We start from the raw sequence: 20,207 nt of genomic DNA on the forward strand, positions 1-20,207 counted from the left end.
CGTTTGGTTTAGAGAAGAGAAAATCTAACTAAACTACCAAAGTCCAAAACGCTCAACAGCACTCTTATCTCACCCCCTCTGTCACTACAAGAAAAAGGAGCAGTTGTAACTTGTAACAAAAAAAATTATTACAAAAAATACAAAAAAATCTGAAAAATAACTCTTGCAGTATGTTTCGTTACAAAAAAATTTTGTAACAAAAAATGAAACGGTTACTATACAAAGTAATATTTTGTAACAAATTTTTAATACAAAAGCAAAAATATGTTACAAAAGCGATAACAAATTTTATCCAATGAGATGTTTTTCGTAACAATATAATTTTTCCTATCACAAAATTTTGTTGCAAAATATAACTTGATTTTGTAACATCTTTCATTCCTTTAGTTACAAAAGCACAACATTTATTTTATAACAATTTTTTTAAAATTAATTGATATATCACTACAAAAAATTACAGAAATAGCGACCGATAACCCAATAACCCTTATTCCATTTAAATGAGGAGGAAAACAAACCTATGTACATTCAGAATCCAAAGACGGAAATATATTTAAACAAGAACTCATAATGTCATTGAGTCTACAAATACTATAACAAAAGCAAGATTCTTGTATTCTACTTTTCATTTTAAGCCTTGGGGTTCAATTGGAGGCAAATAAACTCAATTTAACTGAGAAAGTTTATGATCATCAGATGGAGAACCAAATTGCAAAGAACAACATCAGCAAAGGCACGTTCAGGAGCAAGATCCTGCAGTAGCACGAATAAGCAAAATTTTATAAGAATATGTCAAGTGAAGAAAGCAAAACATAGAATAACTATGCTTGCTGTTTTAGTATAAATACCAAACAATTCCTCTAGCATATTTTCATTTAGCAAAAAGTACATTACTTATGCAATGCAAGCATGTTTATAAGTTATAACTTACTATAAAAGTCTAGCATCATTCCCTATAATCTCAAAGGATAGGAGTGGCATATTTAATTCAAGCATATAAATTCACTATGACTTCCACTAACTATAAAAGTCTAGCACCATCCCCCACAATCTCAAAGAATAACTACTATATATACCTAATTCTAAAACAGAACTAATTAAAATAATAGCACTTCCAAAACAATTTTTTTAAAGATAAAGATAAGTGTTCAAACAACCAACAACAAAATTATTACCAAAGATCAGTTTGGATTAGCATGATGCACTGGAGTTTAGTTTTGACAGTTGAATCTGAGCAGTCAGGTACTGACTCAAGCTCAGCTTTCTCTGGATGATCTAACAAAGGGAGTAAAGACCTCTGCTCTGATTTGCCTGATCAAAACACCAAGCAGAAATAAAACAACCCGCATTTCAAAGTAAATACCAAGATACCAGGCACTTGAACCTTAATAAAAATATAATAATAGTAACAATACTTCATTTGGCTTTAGCTCTTTTGTAACCTATGAATTCAACTAATTAAATTTTCTCTAAGTACTAAAGCTAAATATAACTTGAGCATGCTTCAAAAAAGTTGTAGAATAATTCATAGACAAACATGAAAAGATATTCTCAGAACATTATTTTCCTTATGGTAATGATGAAATATCATTGAAATAGACCAATGAGGAGTATTAAGAATAACGAAGAAAATAAATCAATGAATAAACAAATAAACTGGACAGTCTTAGTACTGCGCTGCCAACCGCAATGATGACAGCACTGCGAGAAGAACCTTTGAGTACAATTCAAATTTTGAAAGAAGAAGCACCTATAAAATTTGCAAGTGTTCACTATATTCACTCAAAGAAGAAAAGAAACTATAATTAACATGAAAAAAATAAATTGATAAATTTAATTCAAAGAATAGTGTATTAGCATTTGGAAGACAACTTACATAAAATCTTCTGGTTTAGATATCCAATCTTGCAGTGGTCCAGTAGATAGTAATTAATGTCTTGCATATATGAAATAATGGGACAAGGGTCCTGCAGTAGAAAAACAATTGCACAAAGAACTATAATCAGAGTTAGTTGGACTGGTCACATTTTAGGAAAACAGAACATAATAGTGAATTAGTTGAAACACTTTCTTCATATTCGTTAAAATTTTCTCATTAACCTTTAAGCTTTCAAACAACTAAACTTAATATTTCCTTATCCTTACCTACAAAAAGAATTCTCAAATAAAGAAGCCCACACCATTATCCTTTTCTAGTTTCACTCCCATTCATTTTGTTCAAATCATTTCAAAAGCTCTAGATTTCAATACCTACTGAGTGTATGTATAATCACATACAACAGCAATTATGAGTTCAATTATATGAGTTAAAATATAACATAACTCAGTGTTAAAACCCCAAATAATAAGGATTAAAATTATCCAAAATTGAGACTCACATACCTCTTTTTCTTTTCTTTCAGCCACATATGGAACTCAGTAGGTTTATATATAACAATAATAACAAGAACAACATTTGTAAGTTTATCCCTAAAATCAGTTGATAACACATAATCATGGACAAAATCACAAAAGAACAATACGTTAATAGACAACAAGAGTATTAAAGAACAATATTATAGGCAACAATATTCAAATAATCTTTACCATCAGCAGATAAAAAACCAGCAACCAAGGGACGAGCAGCAGAGATGAACCACCGTGGAGGAAGGAGAACGGCCGAAATGAACCAGGGTAGCAGAGACAGAGGACCAGGGACCAGGGTAGCAGAAGCAGAGGAGCAGCACGAGCAGGAACGGCGACGCAGAGGATGCGATGGCAGACGAGCACGAGCGGCGATGACGCAGAGGAGCAACACCGTGGATGACGGAGCAGGAACCGACGACGACGTAGAGGAGATGACGAACACGAACGGCGACGCAGAAGAGGACGGCGCTGGTAGATGCCAGTGCGAAGGAGTGGCAGAGACGAGGCATTGCTAACGGCGCAGGCTCTTCCTCCAGGAGCTCCATTGTTGAGCACTTGAGAAACTGTGGGAGGAGATGAGAGGAGAGCATAGGGAGTGATTTTTACTTAGAATTAGGTTTTTACTTTTTCATATTTATTTTTATTTTTAAGTTTTAATGATTTTTATTTAATTTTAACAATTAAATTCTTTTAATTTAAAAAATTTATTTTTAGTCAATATTTAAAAATTTATTATTAATAAAATTATATATTAATTTTTTAAAAGAATATAAAATAACATCTTTAATTGAAAAATATAAGTGCATGTTTGGGCGCCATTATTTTGTTAAAAAAAGATCTTTTTCAATGAAAAAAGATCTTTTTTTTATTTTTTAACGTGTTTGTCAAATTTCTAGTAGTAAAAGTAAAAGCACTAGTAAAATCAAAAAAAGATCTTTTTTGAGAAGCTGTAATTTATATCTTTTTTTAAAAGATTTTTTTCCTTAAAAAATGATGTTTTTTATGTAATAAATAAACAAAAAAGTACTTTTATATTGTTATACCCAAACATAATTGATAGATAAAAAGACCTTTTTACATGAGATATCCAAACATAAAATTACTTTTACTTCTCTATAAGATCTTTTAAAAAAAGATAACTCGAAAAAAGATCTTTTCTTAGAAGCTCACCCAAACAAGCCCTAAGTGGATCTAGTGATACAAACATAAAAAATAAATATACTAAATTATAAAGACAAAAACAATGACAAATTTTATTCGTATCAAATAATCATATAAAATAAAAATTAATTGTTTCATATGGTGTTATCGTATCTATTTTCAGCCATTTTGAGTTTTAAAATAAAAAAGTTTAATTATTCTATTGATCCTTATAATTTCACCAAATTTACAATTAGGTGTCTATATTTTTTTTCTTTTCAATTGAATCTTTACACTACTTTTAATTTTGTAATTGGATTCTTTTCATATTAAAAATGTTAAAAATAACAAAATATTTCTCTCAAAAAATACGTAGTCAGTGATCTAATAAGATTCTTCATTTTGGATACTTTAAATTTGCGAATACTCAGTTAACTCTAATATTTTTTATACTATAAAAGACTTAATTACAAAATTAAAAGTAATATAAAGACTAAACTAAAAAAAAAGAAATATATAGAGTTAATTATAAATTTAGTAAAATTATAGGGCCTAATAAAGTAATTAAACCAAATAAAAACAATACTGATGCAATATTGTTCAAAGAATAAAGTCAATTTTCTTATATTTTCATATAACCAAAAATTATTCAAATCCAATAAATATGAAATTAGTTATGACTATATCTTGAAAAGTTGTTTATTGTCTATTAAAAATTTACTAAAATTAATATTTTCATCTTTTTAAATTTTAAATTAGATACGTTTGTTTTTTAAGTGCATTATCTTCTAATTTAAATTTAAAATCACATGAAAATGTTTAATTTTGATGATAAATTTAAACAATTTTGTTAATAATTTTTATATATCTGGTTATTTTTATTAATTATTAGTGATAATGATTCTTAATAAGATAAATAAAACTTCGATAAGTTTTTTATTAAAATTTTATTTTTTAAATGCATATTTTAGATCAAAATAAAAAAAAGTTATTTTAGTCAATTATATAATTTTTTAACTGAATTAACATAATAATGGCAAAAAAAGTTATTTTTTCTTTTTATTACGCTGAACTGTTATCAATTTTAAAATACTAAATACCCACGTTGACAAAAACACCTATCTTTTACCTAATAAGAAGATGGTACAACACCTATACTAAACAATTCTTTTATTGTTAAAAATATTTGGAAGAAAATTATTGTTACAAGGAGAGTTGAGTTTCAGGTCTATACTGTTCCCAATTTCTTTTACCTCCCTTTACGAAAAATATCCAACCCAAAGACACAAAGTCGCCCGTTTTCCGCACAAGCCATCTCTAGTTTCCTAACAGCGTCTGACACTACCTCTGCGAGCCGCCTCCAACTTCCTCCATACGGTTTCCATCCTAACGGCTACAATAGAATCTCTTTATAATTAACCATACCAAGATAGAGAGAAAGGGAAAACCCTATTCTGCTTCCTACTCATACTGCTTCCGAAGATATTTAATGCGACGAACGGAATAGATTCCTAATTTCTGAGGATTGAGAGACAGACATGGCTGCGGAGTTAGGGCAACAGACGGTGGAGCTGTCCACCCTGGTTTCCCGAGCTGCCCAAGATTCATACGGCAACTTGAAAGAACTGGTTGAGAAATGCAGGTCCACCGAATTGTCCGATACAGACAAGAAGATCAGTATCCTCAAGTTCCTCAGCAAGACCCAGCAGCGCATGATCCGCCTCAATGTGCTCTCCAAGTGGTGCCAACAGGTTACCCCGCCAAAAATCAAATCTTGCTATTTTTTCTTGCATAGCACTACTCTTCATTCAATCCATTGGTCTCTACAAATTCCAAAACTTTGTGTATTTGGGAGATACATAATTGATAATGAATAGAATTACGGGGTGGTTTGGGGGCACTGGTTGAGCTGAAAACTAAAAGCTGTCATAAATCAGGGAAAGGAAGTTTTTTCTTTCTTTCTTTCTTTGTTGGATGGGATGTGCTTATAGGTTTTTTTTGCTTTGTAGGTTCCTTTGATAAAGCACTGCCAGCAGCTGGCTTCGACTGTTTCAAATCACGCGCTTGTGCGGTCGAAATTGCTAGAAGTTTCTCTTCCGAAGGAAATTTCCGAGATAAAAGTTTCCGATGGTACGGCATTGATTAAGGTGGATGGAGAGTTTAAGGTTTTAGTGACTCTTGGTTACAGGGGACACTTGTCCATGTGGAGGATATTACATTTGGAGCTGCTTGTTGGTGAGAAGAATAAACCTATCAAACTGGAATTAATGCGGCGCCATGTTCTCGGGGATGATCTAGAGAGACGAATGGCGGCGGCAGAAAATCCATTTTCAATATTGTACTCAGTTCTTCACGATCTATGTGTTTCACTTGTCGTGGATACTGTCATCAGGCAAGTGCAAGCTCTTCGACAGGGAAGATGGAAAGATGCAATTCGATATGAGCTCATATCCGACAGTGGAATGGGTCATGCGGCAGGTTCCAGTTCCATGCAGAACCCGGACAGGGAATCTGATTCATCCGGTCCTCGAACTCCTGGTTTAAAAATCATATACTGGCTGGAGTTCAATAAAAATGCTGGCATGTCTGACTCAGGTGCATGCCCATTCATAAAAATTGAACCTGGGCCAGATCTTCAGATAAAGTGCATACACAGCAATTTTGTCATAGATCCACTAACAGGCAAGGAGGCAGAGTTTTTCTTGGACCAGAGTTGTATTGATGTTGAGAGGTTGCTGTTAAGAGCTATTAGCTGCAACCGGTATACTCGTCTACTGGAAATTAAAAGAGAACTGGGAAAAAATAACCACGTCTGTCGAGCAGCGGATGATGTTGTACTCCAGTCTCACTTGGGTGGACCTGATGTTGAATATAAACATGTTAGTGTACATTTGTTAGGGAACATTTGGAGTATCAATTTGATATGCTACATCAGGCAATTTTTTTTGTTTCTTTTGGGTTTTGGCATATGTGGTTTGATGCTTCTTCTTTGGTATCACCCCAATTTGGGGTTTTCCTTTGTTAACATTCTTGTAACTTTTGAGAACTATATCGATATCGTGAATTACAGATATTTGACTATTTTCGTATTTTGCCACCATAGGTACTTCTCATCATTCTTGCATGGACTATCTGTAGCTAGATTCTGATATCTTCTGTCTGTTATGTATGTATGTATGTATGTATGTGTGTGTGTGTGTGTGGAATTTCCGCTGCTTGGTAAATACTTTGCTGCTGAACACTTTTGACATGTAGTTAGTTTTCCAGTAAACACAGTTGGCCTTTAAATTTTGCTAGCTAGGATACAATTTGTGGCAGAATTTGTGATACCCTTTTACAAATCTTGTAATATTATATCCTACCTCTTTCCCATTCAACCATTCATTAAATTTTAAAAGATGAAGCTGCTTTTCTCTGTAGAAGGATGATAAAGGCTTCAGCAAGGAATCTGAAGGGTATGAGGTGTTGCGTGTGCGTGCCTATGCCTCATGTTTTTTTACTCTTGGAGTTAATATCAGGTACCTTACTTTTTTAAGATGCTTTTTCCTAATATCTTAGGCATTTGAGTTTTGTTTCTCAAATTTATGTCCCTGTTATGTTATTCAGAAATGGCCGTTTCCTTCTTCAGTCATCGCAAAACATAGTTTCTTCTTCAGCATTGTTAGAATGTGAAGAAGCTTTGAATCAGGGATCTATGACTGCAGCTGATGTATTTGTAAGCTTGAGAAGCAAAAGTTTATTGCACTTGTTTGCATCTATCGGAAAATAACCACGTCTGTCGAGCAGCGGATGATGTTGTACTCCAGTCTCACTTGGGTGGACCTGATGTTGAATATAAACATGTTAGTGTACATTTGTTAGGGAACATTTGGAGTATCAATTTGATATGCTACATCAGGCAATTTTTTTTGTTTCTTTTGGGTTTTGGCATATGTGGTTTGATGCTTCTTCTTTGGTATCACCCCAATTTGGGGTTTTCCTTTGTTAACATGCTTGTAACTTTCGAGAACTATATTGTAAATTACGGATATTTGACTATTTTCGTATTTTGCCACCATAAGTACTTCTCATCATTCTTGCATGGACTATCTGTAGCTAGATTCTGATATCTTCTGTCTGTTATGTATGTATGTATGTATGTGTGTGTGTGTGTGTGGAATTTCCGCTGCTTGGTAAATACTTTGCTGCTGAACACTTTTGACATGTAGTTAATTTTCCAGTAAACACAGTTGGCCTTTAAATTTTGCTAGCTATGATACAATTTGTGGCAGAATTTGTGATACCCTTTTACAAATCTTGTAATATTATATCCTACCTCTTTCCCATTCAACCATTCATTAAATTTTAAAAGATGATGCTGCCTTTGTCTGTAGAAGGATGATAAATGCTTCAGCAAGGAATCTGAAGGGTATGAGGTGTTGCGTGTGCGTGCCTATGCCTCATGTTTTTTTACTCTTGGAGTTAATATCAGGTACCTTACTTTTCTAAGATGCCTTTTCCTAAGATCTTAGGCATTTGAGTTTAGTTTCTCAAATTTATGTCCCTGTTATGTTATTCAGAAATGGCCGTTTCCTTCTTCAGTCATCGCAAAACATAGTTTCTTCTTCAGCATTGTTAGAATGTGAAGAAGCTTTGAATCAGGGATCTATGACTGCAGCTGATGTATTTGTAAGCTTGAGAAGCAAAAGTTTATTGCACTTGTTTGCATCTATCGGAACCAGACTGTGGGAGCTCTTATTTCCTGATGATGGAACTTGATAAGGATTTTAAACCTTTGTTTAAGCTGTTAGAGACTCAGCCAGATTCTTCCCGAAAAGATACTTTATATGGTGTCCTTAATCAGGTGCTGCGGATCAAAAGAATTGATATAGGACAGCTGCAGGCACTTAAAGATGAGATGAATTTAAGCCTGGTTGACTGGGGAAAATTAGACTCTCTTTTGCCCAATGCTGCTTGTCCAAGTCAAGAATCTGTACGTGAGTTTCTTTCTGATATTCGACTTGAGAGTTCCATGCAGAATGCAAAAGGTCATCCTTCAGGTTTTTCATCACTTGTTGATGAAGTGTTTGGGCTCGAGAAAGGTTCTTCTGCATCTCCATTCTCTGTTCAAAATCATGGATCCCTACCTTCACATTATGGTTCTGTCCCAATGAATCTCCATAGTCTAAAAGCTGGGACCCCATCTCCAAAGTGGGAAGGAGGCATGCAAATATCTCAGGTTAACAATGTAACAAAACCTTCAGGTGTTACAAACCACTATAGTGATTCCATGTTCTCATCAGGCAGTGTGAAGGGCCCAGTTCAATCCAATTCTGTTGGATCAATTTCCACAGGACAAGGAAGGAGCACAGCTGGGAAAATGTTATTTGTTTCAAAGTCTGAACAGGATCTGGCTTCTCTTCAATCTCCGCATTCAGTTGACATTGTGTCCTCAACTGCTATGGATGAAGATCAACTTAAGAGTACTGAGTGATTCCTCTAATGATGGTTTAGGTGGAAGTCGGTCATCTCGACTATTATCTCCTCCTCTACCAACTAGTTCTCGCATATCTTTACCTAATTCCAAACCTAATGGACCTCAAGCTGAATCACTCAAGGCTGCTGGAGCCAATTCATGTGCTTCAACTCCCCTATGTAAGATACTTTCTTTCTTCTCTTCATCTTTATCGTGTAATGTATTTGCATTCTGTTATATATATTACCTAAAAACACACATCACTGCCGAAATGACTTTTTGCAGCCCAGGCAATGGAATCCACAGGCAATGAAGATGTTATACCCAAACACGATAAAAGATCTCGGAAGAGAACAGCTTCAGATGTGTTGAATTTGATTCCATCTCTTCAGGGTCTTGAAAACAACTCAGCAATTTGCAAGAGGAGAAAGATTTTGGATTCATCTGGCTCTCAACTGTCTTTGCCACAAGGGGTTGTACCTAGTGAAATGATATCTAGGGCTGAAGGATACAGCTATGGAAGTTTGATTGCAGAAGCAAATAAAGGGAATGCCCCATCTAGCATTTATATAGCAGTCCTGCTTCATGTGATCCGGCACTGTTCACTTTGCATTAAGCATGCTAGGCTGACGAGCCAAATGGATTCATTAGATATCTCATACGTCGAAGAAGTGGGTTTAAGAAGTGCATCCTCTAATATTTGGTTCCGATTTCCATTTGCCAGAGGTGATTCATGGCAACATATATGCTTGCGACTTGGCAGACCTGGTTGCATGCATTGGGATGTTAAAATAAATGATCAGCACTTCAGGGATTTATGGGAGCTTCAGAAAGGGAGCAGTGCTACACCATGGGGATCAGGTGTTCGAATCGCCAATACGGCTGACATTGATTCACACATACATTATGATCCAGATGGTGTTGTTTTGAGCTATCAGTCAGTTGAGGTAGATAGTATAAAGAAACTAGTGGCTGATATACAAAGGCTTGCTAATGCAAGAACTTTTGCCCTTGGCATGCGGCAATTGCTTGGGGTAAGAGCTGATGAGAAGTCAGAAGAGACAAGTTCTGATGCCAAAGTATCGGGTACAAAGTTTGCTTCAGACACTGCGGAGAAAGTTACAGAACATATGAGAAAAGCATTCAAGATTGAGGCAGTTGGACTGATGAGCTTGTGGTTTAGCTTCGGTTCAGCTGTCCTTGCTCGTTTTGTTGTTGAGTGGGAATCTGGTAAAGAGGGTTGCACAATGCATGTATCTCCAGACCAACTTTGGCCCCATACTAAGGTAGGTTTGTTTTTCCTGAACTGATTTCTGTTTGTTTCTTTCCTTTGACTACAGCTGGTCGATTTCTTACATACTCTGATTACTTATGCTACTTATTGAGTGACATTATTGTGGAGCATCTTTCTTGTGCTTTGTTGGCTGGTTTTTGGAGTATGAACTAGAAAATACTTGAAATTAGTTTATTTATCAGCTTCCTTTCTTTTAACTTGCAATGCTTAAATGGCATCTGTTTTCTTCTATTTCAGTGGTGATAAAGAAAAACCAGTTACTTCACTGGTTTCAGAAACATGTGAAATTGTATTTGTGTAGATACAACAATATCATTTGATCAGAATATTTTTTATGCTTTTACTTTGTACAGCTTCTAGAAGATTTCATAAATGGAGCTGAAGTTTCATCGCTTTTGGATTGCATTCGGCTGACTGCGGGTCCCTTGCATGATCTGGCTGCTGCAACCAGGCCAGTTCGAGCTTGTCCTGCAACCAGGCCAGTTCTATCTTCCATACCTAAACACACTGGTTATATACAACCACAAGGACTTCTTGGTCTTTGTTGCGCTCCGCAGTCCGTATTGGATACGAATCATGTACAGGAAACAGTTTGCTGTTGACATGAGTTGCTATGCAATATAGAAATAAGATCAAATTATGTAATTAACTTTTTTTAAACATTAGTTATTTATTTTGCATGCAATATAGAAATAAGTGAATATAATATTTATTTAGTAGACCTAGTTATGCAAAATATTTTTGTTGCCATATTATTTGATAAATCAAAGAAAAGAAAATGTTATTTTAAAAAAAAACTAATAATATATTTTTAATAATATTATTAATACAAAATAATAAATTTTAAATGTTCTTTTAAATAGTATATTGTTTAAAATAATATAAGTAATCCAAGTAATATATTTAAAATATAGTAAAGTAACATGTACACATATATAGATTAGGATCATATAATATAGATTATTTAACATAACCTACCTTATCATACATATGAGTGTATGAATAATAAATATATAAAATATTTAAAATATAGATCTTGTGAAAAACGATTTTAACAAATAAATGTATTGTGTGAAAAAAAATCAATACTAATTTTTTTATTAGCCTTTTTTTAAACAGATTAATTAGATATATAACATACTTAATTAGTTTTATCTTTTTACTAGTCGCTGAATAAACACTACCTGTCTGTTCTACGATTTTTCTATTGAGTTTAAAAAATTATTTTTTTATTTTTAGTTTTAGAATTATAAATTTAATATTAATAATTAAAAATAAATTATAAAAAAATAAAATATTTTAAGTTATTTAACATGTAAAATATATAAAATAAATAAATTTTAAATTAAAAAAATAAGTTATTATTATGTGAACAAAATCAACATAAAAATTGACTAATATTATTTGAAGATTACTTATTTATAAATGTTGTTAAATTTATTTATTTTCTCAATTCTATTTAATTAGAAACAAATTTAAAAATTTATATATAAAATCCATCCATATGAAAACACTATTTATGTACCAAATACTTCTAAAATTGGTATAAAAATATAATTATTATTAATTAATTGTATGTTTAAATTATTTCTCTTTTAACAAACAAAAGAAAAAGCATATTGATTCACCGGCAAAACATTAGTGTCAAAATAGTGTTTATTTAATTTGTTTATCTGTGTTTCGAAAATAAACATTGAAATAAACTGCCATTTCAATTCTTTTTATTTTTTAAGCCATTTTAATATATGTATTAACATGAAAACTAAATTATCAAACATACTATTAGAAATATTTAATGTATCAATAGTAAAAATATTGTTAAATTAAGTACATGAATAATTAAACATATATTAAGTTTTAAGTATACTTCATAGCTCAAACATATATGTAAAAATATTGTTAAATTGAGTACATGAATAATTAAACATATATTAAGTTTCAAGTATACTTCATAGCTCAAACATATATATATATGATGAATTATAAGATAAAGAGGGAAGTTAATTTGTATAAATACACATATCTTTTCTTTTAACTATTATTGTAATACAAGATCTTAAAAACAGTTTAAATTGACTGATCGAATCGTGACTAGGTAAAAACAATAAACCAGTTAGATACTATAAACGAAAGTTTCAAAAACTGCACTCGATCGGTCAAACTAAACTGAAATCCAGTCGATTTTCTCTCAAAAGTATAAAACCCCGTCGTTTAGTTTAAAGGAGAGAAAATTTAACTAAACTACCAAAGTCCAAAACGCTCAACACCACCCTCATGCCTCATTTATCTCATTGTCTCATTCTCCATCTCCTTCCTCTCATCGATCTCCTCCCTCACTCCCGTCCAGTCACTGCCCTGCTACGGTTGCCGTTGCAACTTCTGGAAACTGCCTCCATCGCACTATCATCGTCGCTGCTGCAACTTATCTCGCCTCTTGCCTCCCTTGCACAGTACTATCCCATTGGCGCTAGCTCTGTTCCACCACGCTCCTCCCCTTTAGTCGCGCGTCAGCCCCTCCAGTCGTGCCCTGTCCCCTTGTGTGTTCACTGCTCAGTCTACTCTCTTTTAGATATTTTTTTTAATTGTAATTGTTGTTAATTAATCCGTGAACTGTGATTTTTCATTATTGTGTGGTGTAGGATTGTGAAGAATTTTGAATAGTTTATCATATGACATTTTATGATTTTTTTTTAAATTTGACTTTTGAATTTGTATTTGAAAGAGATCATAACAATGTGGTTTATGTATATTTTTATTTTGGATAATATTTTAAAGTTTATATTAGATTATAATTATGTTTTACTGTGTCTATCTGTATTTTATGTACTATTTTATTAAAAACGAATTTTCGGTTGAACTATGGTCGAACTGATTAAACCATAAATTAGTATTTAGAATGATTCAATGACCAGTTCAATTTCAGAACTTTGCTATATAATGACACATGTATTTCAACTTTGTTTTTAATCAGAATAATTATGGCTAATTGACTAACTTAGAGTGAACTATGGAAATTTTTAGGAATAGTTTTCATTATACCTTTATGCGATGAAAATGGACATTATTGAGTTTGTTTGAGATAAAATTGAGTTGGAATTCTTTTTTTTTTCTTAAGTAAAAAATGTTTATATGGATAAAACATAATTTATGAAAAGGCATAAAAAAATGTAATTTAAAACATAAATTCATTTTTTAAACTGAAAATATCTAAATTTGTCTCTTAATCAATTAAAAAAAAATTGGATAATCAAAATATAGTATATAATATCTTGTAAAAAATTATAAATAAATTAATCTATTTAGCAAAAACAAGCTATGTCACCAAAAAGTAAAAAAATAAAAATAAATTATTAAAAATATTTTTAAGATCAATAAAAATAATTTTAAATGACAAAAATAATAAAAATATCACCAACAATTTTAAAGTTGTGATGAAAATAATCAAACGTGAATAAAAATAACAAGATACATGTGTAACATGTGAAAATAGCATATTATTTGAATCTTTAGGTATAATTATACTTTAATTTTTCAAAAGGATTAAAGCTTTTTTTAATATTATTAAAAGTTAGTATTCTAAGATTAATATTAAATGGACTAAAATGCTCTTTTATGTTTAATTTTTTTTTTACTATATTACAAATTAAAATTTGAATTTAAAAAAAATCAAAATACCTTCTTTATAACTCAAACAAAGTTAAACTTTAAGAAGAATTTAAAGTCTTTTTGGTAGATTCTATTTTAAGAGACTAAAAGATTTTTGTAGCGTTAGTTTAAAAACAAAAAATAAAAACAAAAATGTCTTTATAATTCATATTTAAAATACGAGTTAATGGTCAAATTAGTCCTTAAAAGATTATTCATTTTTCAAATTGTTCCTCGAAAATTTTTTATTTATGAAAGTCGTTCTTTAAAGATTTTAAATTATTCATGGTAGTCCTTTTGTCATTTTCTTTGTTGATGGGTCAAAAATTTGCTAATTTGACACATTAAATGATACCACAACATACATCTAAGGGTGCGTTTGTTTACAGCCACGAGACATTGAGACAAAAACACAGAGACACAAAATCGTATTTGACATATGAGACATGAACAGAAATATTGTGTCAAGAGACACCGAATTAGTGTATTTTGTATTCATCTAATAAGAAAAGATACAGAAACACTAATAAGAGACAACTTATTTTTATTTTTTTCATTATTTTTTTTAATTTTTAATAATTATAACTCTTATTATTATATTTTTTTCCTAAATTTGTTTAATAAAAAATTGATAATAAATTAGATTTTCATAATTTGTTTTAGTTTATCACTAAATAAAATACAAGAACATTAATTTGTGTTTCTGTCATTTCTGTTTAGTTCTCAGTGTCTTGTCTTATCCTATTTTCAAAACCAAATGCAACCTAAGAGTCTTAATTGACTATTAATATTATAAATTTATGAAATTTGATCAAATCAAAGTTTAATTGAAGGGAGAACTTGAGGTATTGGAATTCTTCAATTTGGGTTCATTTGATCTAATTTTATTAACTAATAATGTTAATAGTCAATTAGAACTACTATGTATGTGTTGTTATGTTATTTATCGTACTACATCAATAAACTCTAACACCGTTAACAATGGAAGTGACGAAATGACTAATATGACTAATTTAAAATATTTAAAAGACGAATTTGATTAAAAAATCCTTCAAAAATCAAATTAGAGAACGAGTGATCTTTCAGGAATTAATTTAACTATTTACTCTTTAAAATACTAAAATATATTTTACATATTAATTTTAAATTACTAAATTATACTTATAGAATTATTTGAAATTATTTGATTGCATTAAAAATAAAAAATATTAATTTAATATTAAAATATAATTAATCTTAAAAAAATTAAATATCCTTTTGGAATAAAGATTAAAATACTCTTTGAGAATAAATATTTTTTAATTATATTAGAAATTATAAATTTAAACTTTAAATAAAAACTAAAATACCATTGTAATTAATTTTTATAAAAACACAATACTAAAGTCATTTTAAAAGAACCAATTCATATTATTTAATTGTATTAGAAATTAAAAATTTTAAATAATATTAAAAACATTAAAATACTCATGTTTAATTTTTAAGATATTAAATAGCCTTTTAAAATTAATCTTGGAAATAATAAAATGCTCCTTTAAAATTAAGATTGTTTAATTATGTTTAAAATTTTATATTATAATTTTGAAATATTAAAATATTCCTTTAGAAACAAATATATTTAATTATTTTTCCTTGTTTCAGTCTTCATATATATTTTAAATAAAAAAATATTGAAACATAATTTAATTTTATATACTTTACACTAAATACAATAAAGAGAATTATGTAGTCTGGGTCATCTTTCAAAATTTATCTTCTAATTTCTTTCTCTTAGTATTAGTGTATCATTTTCTATGCAGTCTAATTATTTTATTTATATTTGAAAAGCTATATTTAGCTTTAGATAAATAACTAATGAGGTTATTGTTGTTGTTGTTGTTGTTGTTGTTTGCTTTTTACCTAAGGATTACTTCAAAAGACAACGAAATCAACTCGACTCCTGAATTTTATTTTTATGGGACTAATTAGACTCTGTATCAGTGTTTTTTCAGTACAGGAGCTAATTAGTCCCATAAAAATAAAAATCAAAGACTAGATTGAGTATTTTTTTTAAGGACCTCGTAGTCCTTTCGAAATAATTGTCACTTTGTCAGTGACTAAATTAGGTATTTACTCAAGTATATATATATTTTTTAATTCAATTTATATAATACATTTTTTTATTATTATGTTTATATTTAATATTATAATTTAATTTCACACAAAATAAAATTATTATATATTTGTTTGCTATTTACGTGAGTGTATATATTTTTTAAAATTAAATTTATATAATACAAAATCAAAACTGTGAAAATTGGCCTAGCTAATTTTATTATTTTGTTCGAAATCTTGAATTAAGTATTTAATTGCCAGATATAAACTTGAATAACTATTTGGAGTGAAATCATCTTTCATCATCTGTATACACAAATATATATACATATACCACCAGATTTGGAAAAAGGGCCCAACCCAATATCTGCACAAACAAAATAAAGGGGTCCATGCACATCCACCTTCCCTCCGTTGTCGCTTGGGATAAAATGGCTTGGCTAAATCTCATATGACTATGAGTTCTCTAATTTGTTTAACTTATCTTTAAAAGTAAAAAATAAAATATTTAAAATTTATTAAATATTATCTGTTTATATTTTTTAGTAAGTTAGATATATAATGTTAAAGTACCTTAATATTCACCTTTTTTTATCATTCACTCCTCAGTCCTTACCCATAACAATAGCAACACTTTTTTTTTTTTTAATTTCCAGAAAAATCAAACAAGGCAAAGAAAGAGAGAGGAGCATCAACTATATGCTACTACATGGAACCTCTGTTTTGATTCGTTTGATTTAATTTCTATGATGGGATAGTCATTTAAAAAATATATTTTAATTATTTTTCTAATATTTTTATTTTTATTATTAAAATTTACTAAATACACTAAAAATAAAAAAATTAATATAAATTTTTTTTATCAATTTAATAACATCTAAAACGAGCACATTATATTTGACCACTCTAAATCATAATCATGTCAATCAGGATAATATACATCCCAATCACGTTTATAAATTGCTGCATCTACTCAGATTATACTTTCTTCATAAATTCGTAGTAAGGTGGCGTATTTTATCTTTTGGGATAATTTATTCATAAACTATTAGTCTATTACTAATTGCAAGTGGTCTATAATGCATTCTAATTTTTAAGTAAACCGTGATAGAATTTTATGATTACATGTAAATGTAAAATCTATTGCACTCTCCAATAATTTACATAAAATTATTTTAGGACCGAAATGTAATTATTTTCAAAAAGTCGCAATACATCCTTCACAGAAAGGTAATTGTAAATTTGTAGGTCATAATAACGAAAGCTCTAAAACCTAAAAAAGAAGAAAGCGCTGAGTAAACGAAGAAAGAGAGTCTGAAAATTTGGCATTGAGTCAAGGGCTGAAGGCAAAAGGCACATATAAATAAGCATTAAAAAAAACCAAAAAAAACAAAACAAAACAAAAACATAGGCATAGCACACCCTTAAAGGCAATGACTTAAAAGGGATGAAGAGTGTGTAAGTGAAAGGGGCTGGCTGCTCTCGCATTTGTTCCTTGTTATTACGGGATTCCAACGAAACCATATACCAAGATATATAGAGAGAGAGGGAAAGCCCTATTCTGCTTCCTACTCATACCTGCTTCTTGCTTCCTTGCTCGCTCTAATTGGAACAAAATTGGGGAAATTTGCCGCGTACCTAACATAAAACCCTAGCTTCCGAAGCTATTTAATGCCGCTGCAACGAACGGTATAGAACGGAACACAGATCGGAAAAGAGAACCCTAATTTCTGAGGATTGAGAGACAGACATGGCTGCGGAGTTAGGGCAACAGACGGTGGAGCTGTCGACCCTGGTTTCCCGAGCTGCCCAAGATTCATACAGCAACCTGAAAGAACTGGTTGAGAAATGCAGGTCCACCGAATTGACCGATACAGACAAGAAGATCAGTATCCTCAAGTTCCTCAGCAAGACCCAGCAGCGCATGATCCGCCTCAATGTGCTCTCCAAGTGGTGCCAACAGGTTACCCCGCCAAAAATCAAATCTTGCTCTTTTTTCTTGCATAGCACTACTCTTCATTCAATCCATTGGTCTCTACAAATTCCAAAACTTTGTGTATTTGGGAGATACATAATTGATAATGAATAGAATTACGGGGTGGTTTGGGGGCACTGGTTGAGCTGAAAACTAAAAGCTGTCATAAATCAGGGAAAGGAAGTTTTTTCTTTCTTTCTTTGTTGGATGGGATGTGCTTATAGGTTTTTTTTGCTTTGTAGGTTCCTTTGATAAAGCACTGCCACCAGCTGGCTTCGACTGTTTCAAATCATGATATGTGTTTTACTCAAGCTGCGGATTCTTTGTTTTTTATGCACGAGGGGCTTCAGCAAGCCCGTGCTCCTGTTTATGATGTGCCCTCTGCCATTGACATTCTCTTAACGGGGAGTTACCAGCGGTTGCCTAAATGTATAGAGGATGTTGGTACTCAGTATACCTTGAATGAAGAACAGCAAAAGCCTGCTTTGAAGAAGCTGGACGCGCTTGTGCGGTCGAAATTGCTAGAAGTTTCTCTTCCGAAGGAAATTTCCGAGATAAAAGTTTCCGATGGTACGGCATTGATTAAGGTGGATGGAGAGTTTAAGGTTTTAGTGACTCTTGGTTACAGGGGACACTTGTCCATGTGGAGGATATTACATTTGGAGCTGCTTGTTGGTGAGAAGAATAAACCTATCAAACTGGAATTAATGCGGCGCCATGTTCTTGGGGATGATCTAGAGAGACGAATGGCGGCAGCAGAAAATCCATTTTCAATATTGTACTCGGTTCTTCACGATCTATGTGTTTCACTTGTTATGGATACTGTCATCAGGCAAGTGCAAGCTCTTCGACAGGGAAGATGGAAAGATGCAATTCGATATGAGCTCATATCCGACAGTGGAATGGGTCATGCGGCAGGTTCCAGTTCCATGCAGAACCCGGACAGGGAATCTGATTCATCCGGTCCTCGAACTCCTGGTTTAAAAATCATATACTGGCTGGAGTTCAATAAAAATGCTGGCATGTCTGACTCAGGTGCATGCCCATTCATAAAAATTGAACCTGGGCCAGATCTTCAGATAAAGTGCATACACAGCAATTTTGTCATAGATCCACTAACAGGCAAGGAGGCAGAGTTTTTCTTGGACCAGAGTTGTATTGATGTTGAGAGGTTGCTGTTAAGAGCTATTAGCTGCAACCGGTATACTCGTCTACTGGAAATTAAAAGAGAACTGGGAAAAAATAACCACGTCTGTCGAGCAGCGGATGATGTTGTACTCCAGTCTCACTTGGGTGGACCTGATGTTGAATATAAACATGTTAGTGTACATTTGTTAGGGAACATTTGGAGTATCAATTTGATATGCTACATCAGGCAATTTTTTTTGTTTCTTTTGGGTTTTGGCATATGTGGTTTGATGCTTCTTCTTTGGTATCACCCCAATTTGGGGTTTTCCTTTGTTAACATGCTTGTAACTTTCGAGAACTATATTGTAAATTACGGATATTTGACTATTTTCGTATTTTGCCACCATAAGTACTTCTCATCATTCTTGCATGGACTATCTGTAGCTAGATTCTGATATCTTCTGTCTGTTATGTATGTATGTATGTATGTATGTGTGTGTGTGTGTGTGGAATTTCCGCTGCTTGGTAAATACTTTGCTGCTGAACACTTTTGACATGTAGTTAGTTTTCCAGTAAACACAGTTGGCCTTTAAATTTTGCTAGCTAGGATACAATTTGTGGCAGAATTTGTGATACCCTTTTACAAATCTTGTAATATTATATCCTACCTCTTTCCCATTCAACCATTCATTAAATTTTAAAAGATGATGCTGCCTTTGTCTGTAGAAGGATGATAAATGCTTCAGCAAGGATTCTGAAGGGTATGAGGTGTTGCGTGTGCGTGCCTATGCCTCATGTTTTTTTACTCTTGGAGTTAATATCAGGTACCTTACTTTTTTAAGATGCTTTTTCCTAATATCTTAGGCATTTGAGTTTTGTTTCTCAAATTTATGTCCCTGTTATGTTATTCAGAAATGGCCGTTTCCTTCTTCAGTCATCGCAAAACATAGTTTCTTCTTCAGCATTGTTAGAATGTGAAGAAGCTTTGAATCAGGGATCTATGACTGCAGCTGATGTATTTGTAAGCTTGAGAAGCAAAAGTTTATTGCACTTGTTTGCATCTATCGGAA

At 31.9% G+C, this 20,207-nt stretch overlaps 3 protein-coding genes across 3 annotated transcripts in view; 2 read left to right on the plus strand and 1 right to left on the minus strand.

Annotated features, from left to right (window-relative positions):
* Positions 1–473: 473 nt before the first annotated feature.
* On the minus strand, positions 474–4,931 carry LOC107491796 (uncharacterized). Its single transcript, XM_016112716.2, has 5 exons — positions 4,892–4,931; positions 2,587–3,011; positions 1,877–1,967; positions 1,176–1,311; positions 474–753 (listed from the first exon to the last, which is right to left on the minus strand). Exons 1-5 carry the CDS (start codon positions 4,929–4,931, stop codon positions 693–695), a joined length of 753 nt encoding a protein of 250 aa, XP_015968202.1. The 3' UTR covers positions 474–692.
* Positions 4,752–11,011, plus strand: LOC107491797 (mediator of RNA polymerase II transcription subunit 14-like). Its single transcript, XM_052262902.1, is given in 11 exon segments — positions 4,752–5,297; positions 5,556–6,425; positions 6,967–7,064; positions 7,153–7,311; positions 7,408–7,444; positions 7,920–8,017; positions 8,106–8,214; positions 8,330–8,995; positions 8,997–9,180; positions 9,287–10,287; positions 10,649–11,011. Coding segments are annotated over 11 exon segments (3,684 nt in total). The 5' UTR covers positions 4,752–5,084; the 3' UTR covers positions 10,898–11,011.
* Positions 11,012–17,440: 6,429 nt separating this feature from the next.
* LOC110272921 (mediator of RNA polymerase II transcription subunit 14) overlaps positions 17,441–20,207 on the plus strand; it is a 6,392-nt gene continuing 3,625 nt past the window's right edge. Inside the window, exons 1-4 of the mRNA XM_052263476.1 lie at positions 17,441–17,997; positions 18,252–19,328; positions 19,864–19,961; positions 20,050–20,205. Of these exons, the coding sequence (XP_052119436.1) occupies positions 17,785–17,997; positions 18,252–19,328; positions 19,864–19,961; positions 20,050–20,205 (1,544 nt within the window). The 5' untranslated portion in view covers positions 17,441–17,784. The remainder of the gene's footprint in view (positions 17,998–18,251; positions 19,329–19,863; positions 19,962–20,049; positions 20,206–20,207) is intronic.

This window comes from Arachis duranensis, chromosome 6, assembly GCF_000817695.3.
Source record: "Arachis duranensis cultivar V14167 chromosome 6, aradu.V14167.gnm2.J7QH, whole genome shotgun sequence".
In the NCBI taxonomy this organism is placed as follows: domain Eukaryota; kingdom Viridiplantae; phylum Streptophyta; class Magnoliopsida; order Fabales; family Fabaceae; genus Arachis; species Arachis duranensis.

Coding starts and splice junctions, on each gene's coding strand:
- LOC107491796 (XM_016112716.2), bottom strand. CDS start 4,931: ATGGAAACCGTATGGAGGAAGTTGGAGGCGGCTCGCAGAG. Junction 3,012..4,891: donor GTTGGAGGCGGCTCGCAGAG/GTAGTGTCAGAC, acceptor CCTAATTCTAAG/TAAAAATCACTCCCTATGCT. Junction 1,968..2,586: donor TGGTTTTTTATCTGCTGATG/GTAAAGATTATT, acceptor TTTCTACTGCAG/GACCCTTGTCCCATTATTTC.